The 15,799-nt window shown below is 31.7% G+C and overlaps 1 protein-coding gene across 1 annotated transcript in view; it reads left to right on the forward strand.

The window, feature by feature from the left end:
• LOC140437479 (uncharacterized) overlaps window positions 1-15,799 on the forward strand; it is an 86,790-nt gene that overhangs the window by 67,321 nt on the left and 3,670 nt on the right. Inside the window, exons 17-20 of the mRNA XM_072527029.1 lie at window positions 472-552; window positions 2,365-2,451; window positions 6,578-6,727; window positions 8,556-9,781. Coding sequence (XP_072383130.1) covers window positions 472-552; window positions 2,365-2,451; window positions 6,578-6,727; window positions 8,556-9,781 — 1,544 coding nt within the window. The remainder of the gene's footprint in view (window positions 1-471; window positions 553-2,364; window positions 2,452-6,577; window positions 6,728-8,555; window positions 9,782-15,799) is intronic.

Here is a 15,799-nt window from a genome sequence, read left to right on the forward strand (position 1 = left end):
GCGTGTATCCCCCTTACATATTACATACATTACTCCATAATGACCGCTTCCTTCTTCCTTTTTGTACAGATATCATAGTAATAGATATTCCAAAAATTGATTTGTTAATTGAGGCACCCATTTTTTATTTTCGTATTTCTTTTTTTGTAATTACTTACTTTCTTTGGTATTTCTTTGCATCTTAATTATTTATTTACAGGTAGTTTAACATGCTTGTTTACAAAAGCAGTACGAAAGAAATACGCTTTTTTTTGTTTATTTAAATAAATTTTTTTTAAATATTACACCAAATTTTAACACTACAAATTTATTATTTATTTTAATAAATTGACGAAAACATTTATCTATCTATAGAACTAACTTGTAACTAATAAATACTTTTCCAATGCGTGTAAACATTTCAAATTCCATTTAACTTGATTAGTATCCATTGGTGTGCTTTTTATAACAGAATATATTATTAAATTTTAGGTCACATTCTCGAAAACGTCAAAACGGAAATTGTTCCCGAACAAATAGAAACTGCAACCGAAGAAAAAATACAACAGACAGGTAACTAGTAGAGGTGGAAAATTATCAATAGAAACTTATAATTTACATTACCACTATCGATAGTTTCCCATCTTTAGACGTTAGCTTATGAGCCAATTGACTTCAGTCATAAATTATAGGTATGGCGTTGAACATTAACAAACATCTACGGATACATCTTGGAGCGGACACGGATCCATATTTTTTTAAAAAATTACGTACAATAAACTGAATTGTCGATCATGCTGGTGTCAGCTTATTTGGAAACAGATTTACAAATTGTTGTCTGAAAATCCTTTCACGAATTATTTTTTCAACAAAATGTTTCTGTTTACCGTGCAAAAACACTTTGCGATGTGTTTGAGTGTTTGATGTTTTGCTGCCGCAGCTGGTATCCTGCTCGCACGCACCACACTTCATAAACGAGTAGCGTTAAGCTGCTCTTCAAGAGACCAACTCTAACCATTTTACCAACTCCATACAAAATAAGCGTTTTCGGCCAGAACATAACGGCCAGTCATACGTATAATTATGACTGGATTTAAATTGCCACGTATAAGAACTAGCTTTATCTCGTATTATCTCACAACTTAATATGTCTTCCATCTTTTGTGTTATTTAGCCGGGTCTTAACGCACTGATCACTGTATATTCTTTGATACACTTCCGACATCCCAGATAATAAGTACTATTTTTAGACTGTACAGTTCATTACCTTCGTTTTTTTTAGTTCCACTAGAGTTTATGCACAGTCTAACAAACTTACATTTTGTTCTGTAGTATTTTCCTGACAAAACCTTCCTTTCCAAAAAATGTACTGTAAAACAGTGGCTGACAGTGGCCTAATTTTTGTAAAAAATCTCGGGGACTTGGAGACTTGTTAGTGCTATTAACCGCCTACACATTAAACATTAACATACTTCCTCGGATATAAAATTTAAATTATTTTTATGGTACATCTTCGAATTGAATTTACTGGAGTCTAGTGAAGTGGACAGTTTGATACCGGCAAGTCAAGAACAAACAACGTTGTAGTTTTATTTTTATGTTATTAAATCCCATACAATTTTTGTCATTTCCAACAACACAAGGGAACACTAGGGTACACGATTTGGCTTCAAGAATTTCTGGTTTTGATAAAGGTTTAACCTTGGAGTAACAATCTTACCTATAACCGAGAATCAAAATTATAGGCAGTCAATTCTTAGTATAGGTAATAGTGATGTTTCAGCACTATTGTAGGTATTCCAATGGAGTTCGAAAAATGTCATGAGTTGCGACAAAGCTACTTGTATTGAAGAAATATCGATTTATAATATGTATAAATATTGTGTATAAGTATAATATACATAAATATTGATGGTATTAAATACATTATTAGATACTTTAACAAATACAAAACGATCATTCTTCTTCTTCAAGTGCCATCTCCGCGGCGGAGGTCGGCAATCATCATAGCTATTCGAACTTTTGAGACGGCTGCTCTGAAAAAGTTCATTTGATGTACTTTGATGTACTAAAACGATCATTAATCTATGATAATTTTGCTGCATGTGAAGGACTAAACTATTGCTAGAATAAATATAATGTCATCACAAACTGGCAACGATATCGCATTCACATTTCTGAAAATCTACTGCCTAAAAATTTGATTCTAAACTATATCTTTGTACATTTTTTTGAGTTAAGTAATTTTATTCACTGTATAATCATAGTATCAAATAGTATTATTCCAAGATCTAATTAATCTAGGCTTATACATTCTTTTTATTTTATGAGTTTAAGTTAACATTGTAGATTTTCTATGTTACAACTAAACGTTCTTTGTTGTAGGTGAATCCTCCATCGAAAACACATTCAAACGTCCACGTCCAAACTTAAAAAGCAAACAATTGTCGAGTATAAAGAGAAAACAAAAAGGTAAATGTTATTGCAAAATGTATTACTGTTATTATATTATTGGGTCATACATAAACATGGTGCAATTGCTGTTACTTGGAGTGAGGCTGAAAACTCATTGTGTGTTCTATAAATAAATGCAATGAGCATACAGAAATATCACATACGTGTAAACTTTCTTCCTGAGTGTATTATTAATTCGAACATGTGATTAAATTAATTATTCATATCTTAGATAATGAAGATAAGTTCGCTCAGGAGCTGCTAATATGATAAAATTGTTACGAAATATTTTGCCTACCACATAGGGTATTTTTAGGTCGGGTTGAAAATTGGGGACAGAAGTTATGGGGCTAGATATAGGGCAATCAAAATAAATCGAAACTTATGCGAACGGCACTCAGGGTTTATCTGGTGAGCTGGGGTCGTGGATAAGTGAATGGCAAGGGGATTAGATTGGGGCAACTATAAAAAAATGAAACAAAGGGGTACTTACATTAATCTCCTGGACAAATGGACAAAACAAAATAACAAGAAGGACCTCTAGCTATTTACAATGGGGCACCTCTTCGAGGAAACTTCCTGCTGGAGGAAAGAAAAGTTTCTTCCGTCCTAAAAAACACAAAATGGAGGTTAGGAGATTTTTCTAAAATAAATAGACTAAATGGTTTAGAGAAATAAATTAAACATTTATTGTTGTCTCGCCACAAACAGTTACAAAATATAAATGGCACAAAAATACTATATTAATAGTTACAAAGATTTATACCAAAATAACAAAGAAGAAAAACTTACATGTCCTATCCGTTTACAAACTCTGTTTACAAGTGGGAGATGCTACAAAACTTACAAGAGATTGGAACTGAGCTATAAACTGTGGCAGAATTAAATTATTACAAATAAAGAAATATCTTTTAAATGAGACTATTCATATAGGTTAACCTTTTTCTAAAAACAAAATAAACTAATGTCAAAAAATAAAACTAGCTGTCATATGTCGACATTAAATTTTAAAACAGAACAATTAAAAATGACAGCTGAGCCACGCATTAAGACATATAATTTTTATTATTACAATTTTTTTTTTAATTGATATGAAAGCAATAATAATTATTATTATTAAAAAAATGTCTACCTTTACTTTAAAAGTTCAACACAAAAAAAGTTACCTGAGTTTCACTAAATATCCTTACTTTACATATTTTCTTAAGTTGAAACTGGAGATTCACTGTCACGCAAAAAAAACTGCATCTATAGACTGAGACGACGACCAGCGATAAGAAAATGAGGGTGGAAGCTAGGACTGGAACACAAACCTTGGAAAACTCGTCTCCTTAAAAAACTGGAACAGGTACAACTGAACACAATGGCAACATGTGGTTATCTTCAAAATTGTTGTAAAACACCATTTTACAAATCTCTCAAAAGAGATACGGCATACAACAAAACACAGTGATTACTCGTTCAGAGTTGGCACATTACTTTGAGTAAAGATCACCTTTTTTCACAAATTTGCCGGTGCCCTACGACTAAATTAAACACGACTGCTTTCAATGGGCCATCTTCCAAACCTGAAACCTGAATTCACTTCGACCTTCCTAACCTTACCGGCATCTGCCGTTCCTTACCCCGCTCTCGCCGAGGAACAGCCCAAAAATCTTGTCAAACATGCTTCAAATTATATCGAAAGACACCTTGAATCACTCCCGGCCTCTAAAATCTCAATACTAACACATACAAATAAATAAAACCTAATTTTCGTGGCAGTTACAAACTGGAATTTGAAATTTTTTTCTTTTACATCCAATGTAAACAGAGAATATTTATACTCGGGCCAGGGACGTACTAGAAAATTTTTATACCTTAAATATTAAATAGTTTAAGAAATTTTCTGCATACTACACAATGAAAGGAAAGGTTAAAAACTCATACATTTTAAATAATTTATCCATTAAAAATACCTTTGATTACCCTGATTTCAGTCTTCTGAAGCAATAACAATATTTTTGCGCAACGATAATCAAATTCTAATGACCTTTTTGTTTGACTTTGGCCTAGAATATTTTCCCAGATAGATAATAAGCAATAAGTGTTTGACTAGATAGCAATTCGGAGCTGTGGTAGAGGACACGGTAGTTTCCGATGAATAAGTCCTGAAAGGAAAAGAACGCAACAGCCAGAGAATATCCAACATCCAACTAGAACCTTCGGGGAAAAGTACGATCACGGAATATCTGGCGCAGAATTTTTCACAAGGAAAACCGAAAGTAAGGCAATATTTGGCATTAAGGTACTTACTGGCGGGGAACAATAGAGGAAGTTTTTTTTTTTTTTTTTCTATACACTATCTACAAGTGAAGGGAATAAGAGAGACAAGATACGCCGACCATATTGTTGAACTATCAACTGTACGCACATAAACTATATAAAATGGATTTTTGACAGTGAATTTAGTTAAATATTAAGTAATAATACCACCATATTACAATTTAATATCTAAATCATTTAGTATTTAATCAACGCTGGTGTCGCGTAGTCAAATTCCAGATCTCCGTCATATTTCCTCAAACGAAATTCAGCAATTATATGCTGGATGGTCTGTCTCTCGGTACCACAATCGCATTCAGCAGAGATTCTCATCTTTTATTTGTGAAGAAAGTGTGAGCAAACTCCGCGTCCCATTTGTAATCCTGCATGTTTTTGCAGTGGAAGATCATTTGGATATTATTGGAACTCAAGTTTATTCTGGAGCGCAAGCGATATGAGTTGGCGTCACTGATGCCTCTGTGTATTGGTAATTTCGGATTGTTAAGTATTTTTTGGAAATCTCTGAGAAAAGGATGTTGAAGACGGATATCAGGAGACGGTATGTGGCTCAGCAGTGACAACCGTTCTGTTGATGTAGACTTAATCGTTCCAGATATTAGATATTTGGTGGTATTAAGCTGGATATCTACAATTTTCTGTGAGCGTTATTCTCCCATATAGGAGAATAGTATTCAGCCGTGTAGTATAGTCCCAGGGCTGATTACTAAAGTGTATCTGCTGATGATCCCCATGTTATCTTGCAGATATCTTCTGTATGATATTGTTACGGGTTCTTAGCTTTGCTGCTTAGCGTGTTCTTCAGGTGCTTTTTAAACAAGGGTGTTCTATAAAGGGTGACGCTGAGATATTTGGGGTTATAATTATCCATGAGCAGTTAGTTGTCAAAGTACACATTAAGTTGTGTGTGGATCATTTTATTGCTTAATGGAAAACAGCTAACCTTTGATTAGGATTAGGTTTAAGTCTCCATTGTTAAAAGTACTTAACCAGTACAATTCATCCGTTTGAATTTCTTCAAAGTTTTGGATCAAAGAGTATTGAGTTGCGATTGTTTAGTCGTCTGCATATCCAATTTTTTTAGATCTAGTAGAGGACATATCAGCTATCTTCTTTAAGTGCCATCTCCGCGACGAAGGTTGGCAATCATCATGGCTATTCTGACCTTCGAGGCAGCGGCTCTGAACAATTGCCTTGAGCTGCAACCAAATCACTCTCTCAGGTTCTTCAACCAGGAAACGCGTCTTCTTCGTACGCTTCTTCTACCCTCTATTTTTCCTTAAATTATGAGTCTCAAGATGTTATATCTTTCGCCCCTCATTACATGTCCGAGATATTGCAATTTCAATTATATACATACTAAATGGCCGCGGTGCAAGTACGCAGCGTTGGGGGAGGATTCTGTTTAGAGTTCTGTGTTTGCTTAATGTATTTTCCGTGGTTACACAAAACTTTCTACTGCCCAGTAGGTTATTTAATAGTGAAGCGGTTGCTTTGCGGAAGACTGATATTTACTATTTACAGGGAACTTATATTTTCTATTTACTATTTTGAGGAACTTAGATAAGTCAATAACTGCCTCAGAGGTCTTCAAGTATCGTTGGTAATCTGCATCTATATGAGTAGCTAAAGGTACTTAGTGGTCTGAATCCTTCTTTTACAAGTGGTATTTCTTGAAGTAGTTTTGGGATAATTCTGGTGAAGATCAGCCTTTCGAGGGGCTTATAAAATGAGCTAAGTAAGGCGATGGGCGGTATATTATATTGTTGTATATGACTGATAATTTGTTCAAATGTAGTAATATATTATTTTAATATTTTAGTGGACTTTAAACAAGCGAAATGTTTTATTCCTGGCTTCAAACGACAACTAGTTGTTATTTTGCATAGAATGACAATAGAGGAAATTAAAGCGATGGTACCAGATCAAAATTTACCGTCCCATTTTATTGAATTTACTGAAGAAAAAAACAGTAAGTTTACTTTTTTAAATTTAAAATTTTATAATGGTTAATATTGTACATACGTTCTTATTACTAATTTGTGAGTTGAATTGATTATCTAACTACTGAATTTGTATCCTTTTCCTGTATATTTTGCAAAGTAGGCGAGAAACAGGTATAAGTGAATAAGCACCAGCTCATCAGCTGCATTGTGTAAACTCTTCGAAAAATCATGAAAATTCTATGGGCGTGGTTTGTTTGCTGAAAAGGAGTAAGAAAGTTAATACAAAAAGCTGCTCATTTCGTGCGTCATTTTTTTTATATAATAATAAAATGTCTAAATATACTTAAACAAGACCTACATCAAAATTGTTTTTTCATATTTCTTAAGCTTACATTTTTTACAAGTTGTCTTAGGACACTTCGGCACGAATTTAGTCCCTTTTTTTAAACAATTGACAGCAGCTTTGTTTATAACAATTAATTAGCGTCGTTTGAAAGAACATACTTTAAAGTTTCAATGAAATCGTCCACAAAACTTCTAACTGTGGTCCTCAAAATCGGCCAGCTTTGAATCTCGCAGTAGCGCTGGAGGGGAAAGGAGCTGTTAACTGTATCTCTGGTTCTTGTTTATGGACTTTGACGTTTCTTTTTTAATTTGTATGCACTTTATGTGTACATTACGAATATGTATATATCAAGAGACTAAGCCGATAGATTTGACTGGAGACAGAACTGAAAGATGAGGGACACTACTTCAACAACTTTCGTATGGTCTTCAAAGAGAGTTGATGTGTCGTTAGAAAGGTGACTTGACATCTGGTGCCTCTCATATAAAATGTTTGACAATATTTGGTTGGTGGTAAAGTAAAGTAAAGTTCGTGTAACCTTCTGGCTAAGGTCTAGTGTTAGGGTTTTCAGGTCGCGCAAGCGCCCCTAACATGACTTAACGACTACTTTCGTAGCCGGGACCGACGGCTTTACCTGCCCTCCGAAGCACGGTGGCAGCTCAGATAAATCAGATATTGAAAATTTTTGTCGGTGCCGGGATTTGAACCCGGGCCCTCTAGCTTGTTAAGCCAGTAACATAGCCGCTGAGCTACGGCTGCCACTTTGGTTGGTGGTGATATATTAAGCATAGTCTCCATTTCTCTGATAAGACTTATTCCTTCCGCCAGATTTTACTATGTTGTACGTGGCGTTAGTTATCTATTATTTGTCGTGTTTAATAGTTTTGTATGACCCTTTTAACTTCATCTACTGCAGGCGCACGTTATCTTAAACTTGCACTAGAGCAGATGGACCATATCCTGTAATTGGCCGCACGTGCATAAGATGTCATTTTTATCGAGCTGGCCTCATCTTGCTCTGTTGGTCTTCACAACGTCCATGCCCGATCTGATTGTGAGTATTGCCCATGTACTCCAGTCGCAGTTTAAAATATTCGGTGTGTTTGGTTTCGGAGGATACCAGTCTGTAGGTTCCACGAAAACGCCACTGAGAAAACCTTTCTTGGATTTCAACCGTCTGAAGCGCTCGGTGGAATACGTGATTCGTCTTCGTAATTTCTCTATGAAGTCTTGTTTCTTGGTTTAAATTCGTTTCTTATCGTGTTTATCTGGACATTCTTTTCATTCGAACAAGACATTATTTTGTGATTCTTGTTTCTTTTTTGTGTGTGCGTTTCTCCTCTCTCCTCAAATATCTATACTTATGATATATTGTGTCACTCGTCTTCGTTGTTACATAATCCTCATGTCTCACTATTTTTTATCTTATATTGTTATATTACTATATTATATTTATGTTTTATTTGAGATATTTGATTTTTTTTAATTATTAATATTTTTTGTTTTAGCTCAAGATTTCATAACTAAACCTACAGAAAAGGCTGAACCAACTGTGGAAATGAAATCACTTAAAATTCTGCTTTCTAAAATATCTGTTGATGATATTAAGAACGCATCTTCAAGGGAGTCATCTCAGCCAACGGAGGAGGATAATATGACAGATAATATAACTACATCTACAATAAATCCTGTAGAAAGTAACCCACCCAGATCTTTCCAAATAGTTAAGCAAGAGGCAACAGATGATGCAGAACAAAACTTGATAGAATCAGCACCTCCGCAAATTAAGAAGGAACCTGATATTGAAACTGTCTGTGCAATACATCCTATCGAAAGTGACCTACCTACAGCGGTGTCTGAGGTAGAGACAACCAGTAATACGAAATCGCTTCAAGTAGAACAAAAACGATTAAGTCCAGCAATTCGATCACGTGAAAAGAAAAGAAAAAATAAGTTAAACGTCAGCAAGTCATCCCCTGCTAAACATCTACTACCTAAAACATCAGTACAACCAACTGAAATGGCGGATTGTGACGTTACTTCTGTAATTAATCCCATATTAGAAAACAAGCTTCACTCAAACTTTAAGATACCGAAGTTATCTAAAAAAATTGCTAATTTGAATTCTGATAAAAATACTAAAAGTAAAAAGAATAAAGACAGTAGGTCTATTTTGCAGAACTATAGTGAGGACCACTTGAGTTATAGGAAAAGAAATATTCAACGTATAAAAGCTAATAAAGCGAAACAAAATAAAGATGGATGCTGTAGTGCCACTTCTTCGGAAAGTAAAATGTTAGACAATGAAAAAATCTTGAGTATCAAAAATAATATTAAACGCGAAGATAAAAAATTGTTGAAAGAAACTGATAAAAAAACACAAATGAAAATTTCTACACCAGATAGCAAATTTAAAAAATTAATTAAAAAGGAAGATGATGCAGTAGAAATAGAGGACATTAAAAGTACGGGTTTTGATCAGATTAAAACACAAAATATAAAATTTAATTTAATATCAAAATTAAAAACTTCACCAAAACAACAAATTCACGAATGCGAGGAGGTAATTATACAGACTGAAGTTACTGAAAGTACGGGCTCTGATCAGGTTAATCCAAAAGATATAAAACCTAATCTGCTATCATTACCCACTGAAGCTCAGAAGGATTCGACTTCCGCAGCTGATAAATCAAATATTGAGGCTCCTAACATTTCTCAAAAAGAGGATACTAAAGTAAGTACTTTTAATAGACAACTAACGCTTATAATATTTTAATATATTTTATATCGGCACAAGTTTTTGGCAGTTTCCAAACACTCCTCATGAAAATAAATATTAACTGAAAGTTTAAGATTTTTATATTATATACAGTGTAGGTAAAAGTTTATGGTCGGTATGGTAAAATTTAACAGGATATCTAACACAGATATAAAATCATATTTTCAGCGAATACGAGAAAGATAACAATCACATTTCCGCTTGGTCTTCCCTCCATATTTCAGATTGACGCCCATTGCCCATTAGTCAGACGATTAGTTCCGATCAGAGATCTTTTACATATCTCTGGTTCTGATACTAAGAAACTAGAGGTGGGTCGTTAACAATTTTATCGGAACCGTTTTTCGTAAACTGTAACTAGTTGATTGTTTACCAGTAGTTTCAAATAAGCGAGTACACAAACAAACATATTGGCTATTATATTGACAGAAACTAACGAAGGATATATTTATTCTAACTTGAAAAATAAATTAAACAATACAAACAGTACTTACATTTACATTACACATTATTAAATCGCGAATCGTCTAAATTGACATTTAAAAACATAAGTTTTTTCACTTTTCTTGTTAACCGTGGTCTTCTTTTATTTAAAATTAAACCAGATTTTGAACATGCTTTCACAAGGAACAGATTTTGTTACAATACTACAATATTTTATGAATATAGTGGTTAAGTTAGGATATATAAGGCGATGGTTTTTCCACCACTGTAATAGACAGTTCCAATCTCCGTTCGAAATTTTTTGTGGGTAATGTCATCAGACAAATACATGTCGACTTCTTTTATATCTCTCGATACAGGTGTATGTTTAGATGAGTCTCTCGATACAGGTGTATGTTTAGATGAGTCATGTCCAATTCATTCATCGAAAATACACCATGGACTTAAGTCATCATTATCAGTTTCTGTTTCTTGTACTGGTTGATTTTCACTAGTACAATCTTCTTTTTCTTTTTTTTTTTAGAAGTAACCAGGTTTTTAACTCTTACTTTTGTTTTTTATAACTAGGTATTCTGATTAATGAATGAGTTTCGATTTACGATTGATCTGCATTTTCGATTTCAAATCTTTATTGATAGTTCGTCAAAGGATTTATTTATTCCTAATATAAATAAATCATATGTAAATATAAATGTAAATATTCAATTAAGAATTATTTTTCTTAGTCAAAATTATTGACCTAGTATAAGAATAACAATTTTATTTTCAAAAAATGCACATTTGTAGAAGATGCAGCTTTTATGGTCCGCTTTCTGAATATTGCAATGATTTAAACTTCTCCTGACGTATTTCTGTCCGTTTCGACTACTTCTACTAAAGTACTGACATACTGTCACCGCCACCCAAGCGTCAAAAGGTGATGAATACTTCCATTAATAAAAATATTAGTTTAAAACAAAAGAAACCAATAGATATGGATTTACTAAACCTATGCAAAGACTCGTTTCATCCGTTTTCCATATTTGAAGAACGAGCTTTTAAAAAGTTTGCAGGGTGGATTCCTGGATATAAACCGCCAACAAGAAAAACTTGTTCATTACGTTAGGTTTATTACTTCAGGAATGTTATATCAAAACTGAGCAAATTATTAGATCACAAGTTGTTAAAGAAGTAGAAAATATCTGTATTACTAATGATCTCTGGACATATGGAGTAACTGAGAGTTACATCGCATTAACAGGACAATATTTAAAAGAAAATTTAGAATTTAAAACGGTTTTATTAGGCTGCTGCCATTTTTCTGGAAACCGTAATTCAGAAAACATCGCTTTTGAAATTAGTGAAATTATTAATCAGTGGGGTCTAAAACGAAAAGTAAATTTTGCACTAACTGATAATGCCTCAAATATGGTCAAAGCTATTAAAGATGTTTTGAAATGAAAACATTTAAATTGTTTTGCTCATACGTTAAATTTATTGGCGGAGGACGCACTTAAATGCTGTCGTGTAGAAATAGATAAAATAAAAAGTATTTTTTTTTTCGACAATTCGGCAAAAAACACATTTTAAAAAAAGTACCTTATCTTCAGAAAGGCTTTTAAAGTATCAATTACAACATAACAAAGTTCCCAAACGGACAATCCAAGACGTGGAAACTAGGTAGAACTTCACCTATTACATGTTAAAAAGAATGACCGAGTTAGAAGAGGCAATCCGTTCCACATTGGTATTAGTTAATACAGACTTAGACTTATACCACATCTAAATAATGAAGACTGGATTATTTGTTCTCAACTTTCCCAAATTTTACGGCCTTTTAAATAAATAACAGGTACAATGAGTGGCCAAAAATACTTGAAGGGTAGTTCAGTGATTGTTATGGTACGCTGCCTGCAAGAATCTTGCAATAAAATTTTAGCAAACGGTTACCTTACATCCATAGTATCCGACGTAGTACAATTACTAATATCGGGTTGTATTAATAGTTTATTTTTCAAGTTATAATAAATATATCCTTCATTAGTTTCTTTCACTTCAATAAATATTGTGTATAAACGATAATAGCCATTATGTTTGTTTATGTAGGTACTCTCTTACTTGAAACTACTGTTAAACAATCATAGTAACTTGTTTACGAAAATCGGTTTACGATAAAAACTTTAAAGGCCCACCTCTACTCGTTACCTCTGTCCTTACTTTGATTCGGTGCTTTGACGAATCGAGATATCGGGAAACGAGACGTTGCCAAATAATTTTGTATGAAGAATATTTTATTGTGGCATCATATGCTGTTTATTATTTTTAATGGGAATAAGGCACAATGTGACTTAAAAATAAGCTTATTTTGATGTTTAGATTTTTAATTCGGAAATCGTACTTAAAATACGAAACATTAATAAATTTTATTTATATAAAACGATTTCCGAAGTGGAAATCAAAATGTTATATTACACTTATTGTAAAGTAAAATTGTGGCATATTCCCAATAAAAAACAGTTAGCTGCCATTTAAATCCATTTCGCCCAAATTTGATTATCTTAGAACGTTGGTCAAATGCTAAAAAGACAACAGGTCAAATAAAACCAATAAGTTTGGCAACGTTGAATTTCCCCTTTTTTATTATTTCAACTCATTCATTTTCGGCGGTATAAAGGGCTGACATAATATACCTCTCTCTTTTTAAACAGGTGTTTCTCACTCCATCTCACGTAAGGTCCATATCGACCATAAACTTTTACCTATGTTGTATATATATATATATATATATATATATATATATATATATATATATATATATATATATATATATATATATATATATATAACTGTTTTGGATGGGTTGGAGTCAATAATAGGGCTATTGGTTAACTATTTTTTTTCTCGAGCTTTCAATTGTGTTTACAATTATTATCAAGAGCTAAAAAAGACAAAATACTTACAAGTTTGAACTAAAAAGAAAAAACAATTTTTGTTAACTTACCAAATAAAAATTAGTTTGGTAAGTAAAAATCACTGCTTACATGTTCAAAATATTTAATACAAAAATGCTTTTATCTAATAAATGTTTCTCTGAAAAATTTTATAATTTTGAAAACATTTTTTTTTTTAATATAAGAATAATTGAATTTATAAATAAGTTCAAATAGCAACCAATTACAAATAGCCTCAATGTCATAAATGCCAACATAAAATTTTTATTTTTGACAATTATATTGCCAAAAGTAAAACTTCGTTTAAACATTCTTTTTTGTTTAGTAACAAAAAGAAGAAGATTTATTCACCCTTGACAGATGTCTGAAAGAATGTGATAGATATATGGAGAATTAAATATGACATTTTACAAGTTTTATATATAAATCATAAAGAAAGAATATAATTATAAATTTTGCTTAAATTTTGAATTTCAGATCTTTTGTTTAAACTCTTATCATTTTTGCTAATACAAACCATTTCCAAAAAAGTCCTTTTAAATTTATTACTTTCACTACATAAAATTTTAATGTTATCAAAATCCATAATATGGTCTTTATCGATTACATGTTCTGCCAAAGCACAAGATGGTTTTTTAATTCTGCAATCACTTTTGTGAGAAATAATGCGATTTGAAAGATTTCTTCCGGTCTCACCAACATATTCAGCCTCACACTGAGTACAACTAATGCTGTATACTAAATTCGTTTTTTCAAATTTGTCTATAGGATATTTAGTTTTAGAATATAAAGATGAAATAGTTTTGATGTTCTTTGTTGCTATTTTTATATTGTCAATAACCTTTAGTGTTTGTATTAATTTAGGTGTTAATGATGGTATAAAAGGTAGTGAATGATAATAGATGTTCTGATTGTTAGATACAATGTTTTGAGATTGAGCAAAAAATGTTGTTAAATTATTTATATTACCAATATTAGAAAAAAGCATCCTATGTAGCATTTTAATAACTGAAGATCTTCCTGTAGATAATCTACAGAACCTTATAACAGGATTAAAAGAACGTGTTTTAGAACCTTATAACAGGATTAAAAGAACGTGTTTTAAGAACCTTATAACAGGATTAAAAGAACGTGTTTTAAAGAACCTTATAACAGGATTAAAAGAACGTGTTTTAAAGAACCTTATAACAGGATTAAAAGAACGTGTTTTAAAAGATTATCTACAGGAAGATCTTCAGTTATTAAAAAATATTCTAATTGAAAACTCTTATCCTCCAGATATGCTAGATAGGATGCTTTTTTCTAATATTGGTAATATAAATAATTTAACACCATTTTTTGCTCAATCTCAAAACATTGTATCTAACAATCAGAACATCTATTATCATTCACTACCTTTTATACCATCATTAACACCTAAATTAATACAAACACTAAAGGTTATTGACAATATAAAAATAGCAACAAAGAACATCAAAACTATTTCATCTTTATATTCTAAAACTAAATATCCTATAGACAAATTTGAAAAAACGAATTTAGTATACAGCATTAGTTGTACTCAGTGTGAGGCTGAATATGTTGGTGAGACCGGAAGAAATCTTTCAAATCGCATTATTTCTCACAAAAGTGATTGCAGAATTAAAAAACCATCTTGTGCTTTGGCAGAACATGTAATCGATAAAGACCATATTATGGATTTTGATAACATTAAAATTTTATGTAGTGAAAGTAATAAATTTAAAAGGACTTTTTTGGAAATGGTTTGTATTAGCAAAAATGATAAGAGTTTAAACAAAATATCTGAAATTCAAAATTTAAGCAAAATTTATAATTATATTCTTTCTTTATGATTTATATATAAAACTTGTAAAATGTCATATTTAATTCTCCATATATCTATCACATTCTTTCAGACATCTGTCAAGGGTGAATAAATCTTCTTCTTTTTGTTACTAAACAAAAAAGAATGTTTAAACGAAGTTTTACTTTTGGCAATATAATTGTCAAAAATAAAAATTTTATGTTGGCATTTATGACATTGAGGCTATTTGTAATTGGTTGCTATTTGAACTTATTTATAAATTCAATTATTCTTATATTAAAAAAAAAATGTTTTCAAAATTATAAAATTTTTCAGAGAAACATTTATTAGATAAAAGCATTTTTGTATTAAATATTTTGAACATGTAAGCAGTGATTTTTACTTACCAAACTAATTTTTATTTGGTAAGTTAACAAAAATTGTTTTTTCTTTTTAGTTCAAACTTGTAAGTATTTTGTCTTTTTTAGCTCTTGATAATAATTGTAAACACAATTGAAAGCTCGAGAATAAAAAAATAGTTAACCAATAGCCCTATTATTGACTCCAACCCATCCAAAACAGTTATATATTTGTTCCAAACGAGTCACAAGTACTTCTTTTTTCTTATTCTTATATATATATATTAGCTAACCCGACAAACTACGTACTGCCTTAGATTTTAATAATATGTCAAAAAAAACATATTAAGCATGAAAAACATTGAATCAATTTAAAGCTTTCTGTTAAACAAAATTTTTATTTTTTTTAATACGCAATAATATATTTAGTTGAGAA

The sequence above is a fragment of the Diabrotica undecimpunctata genome, chromosome 3 (assembly GCF_040954645.1).
Source record: "Diabrotica undecimpunctata isolate CICGRU chromosome 3, icDiaUnde3, whole genome shotgun sequence".
Taxonomy (NCBI): Eukaryota; Metazoa; Arthropoda; class Insecta; order Coleoptera; family Chrysomelidae; genus Diabrotica; species Diabrotica undecimpunctata.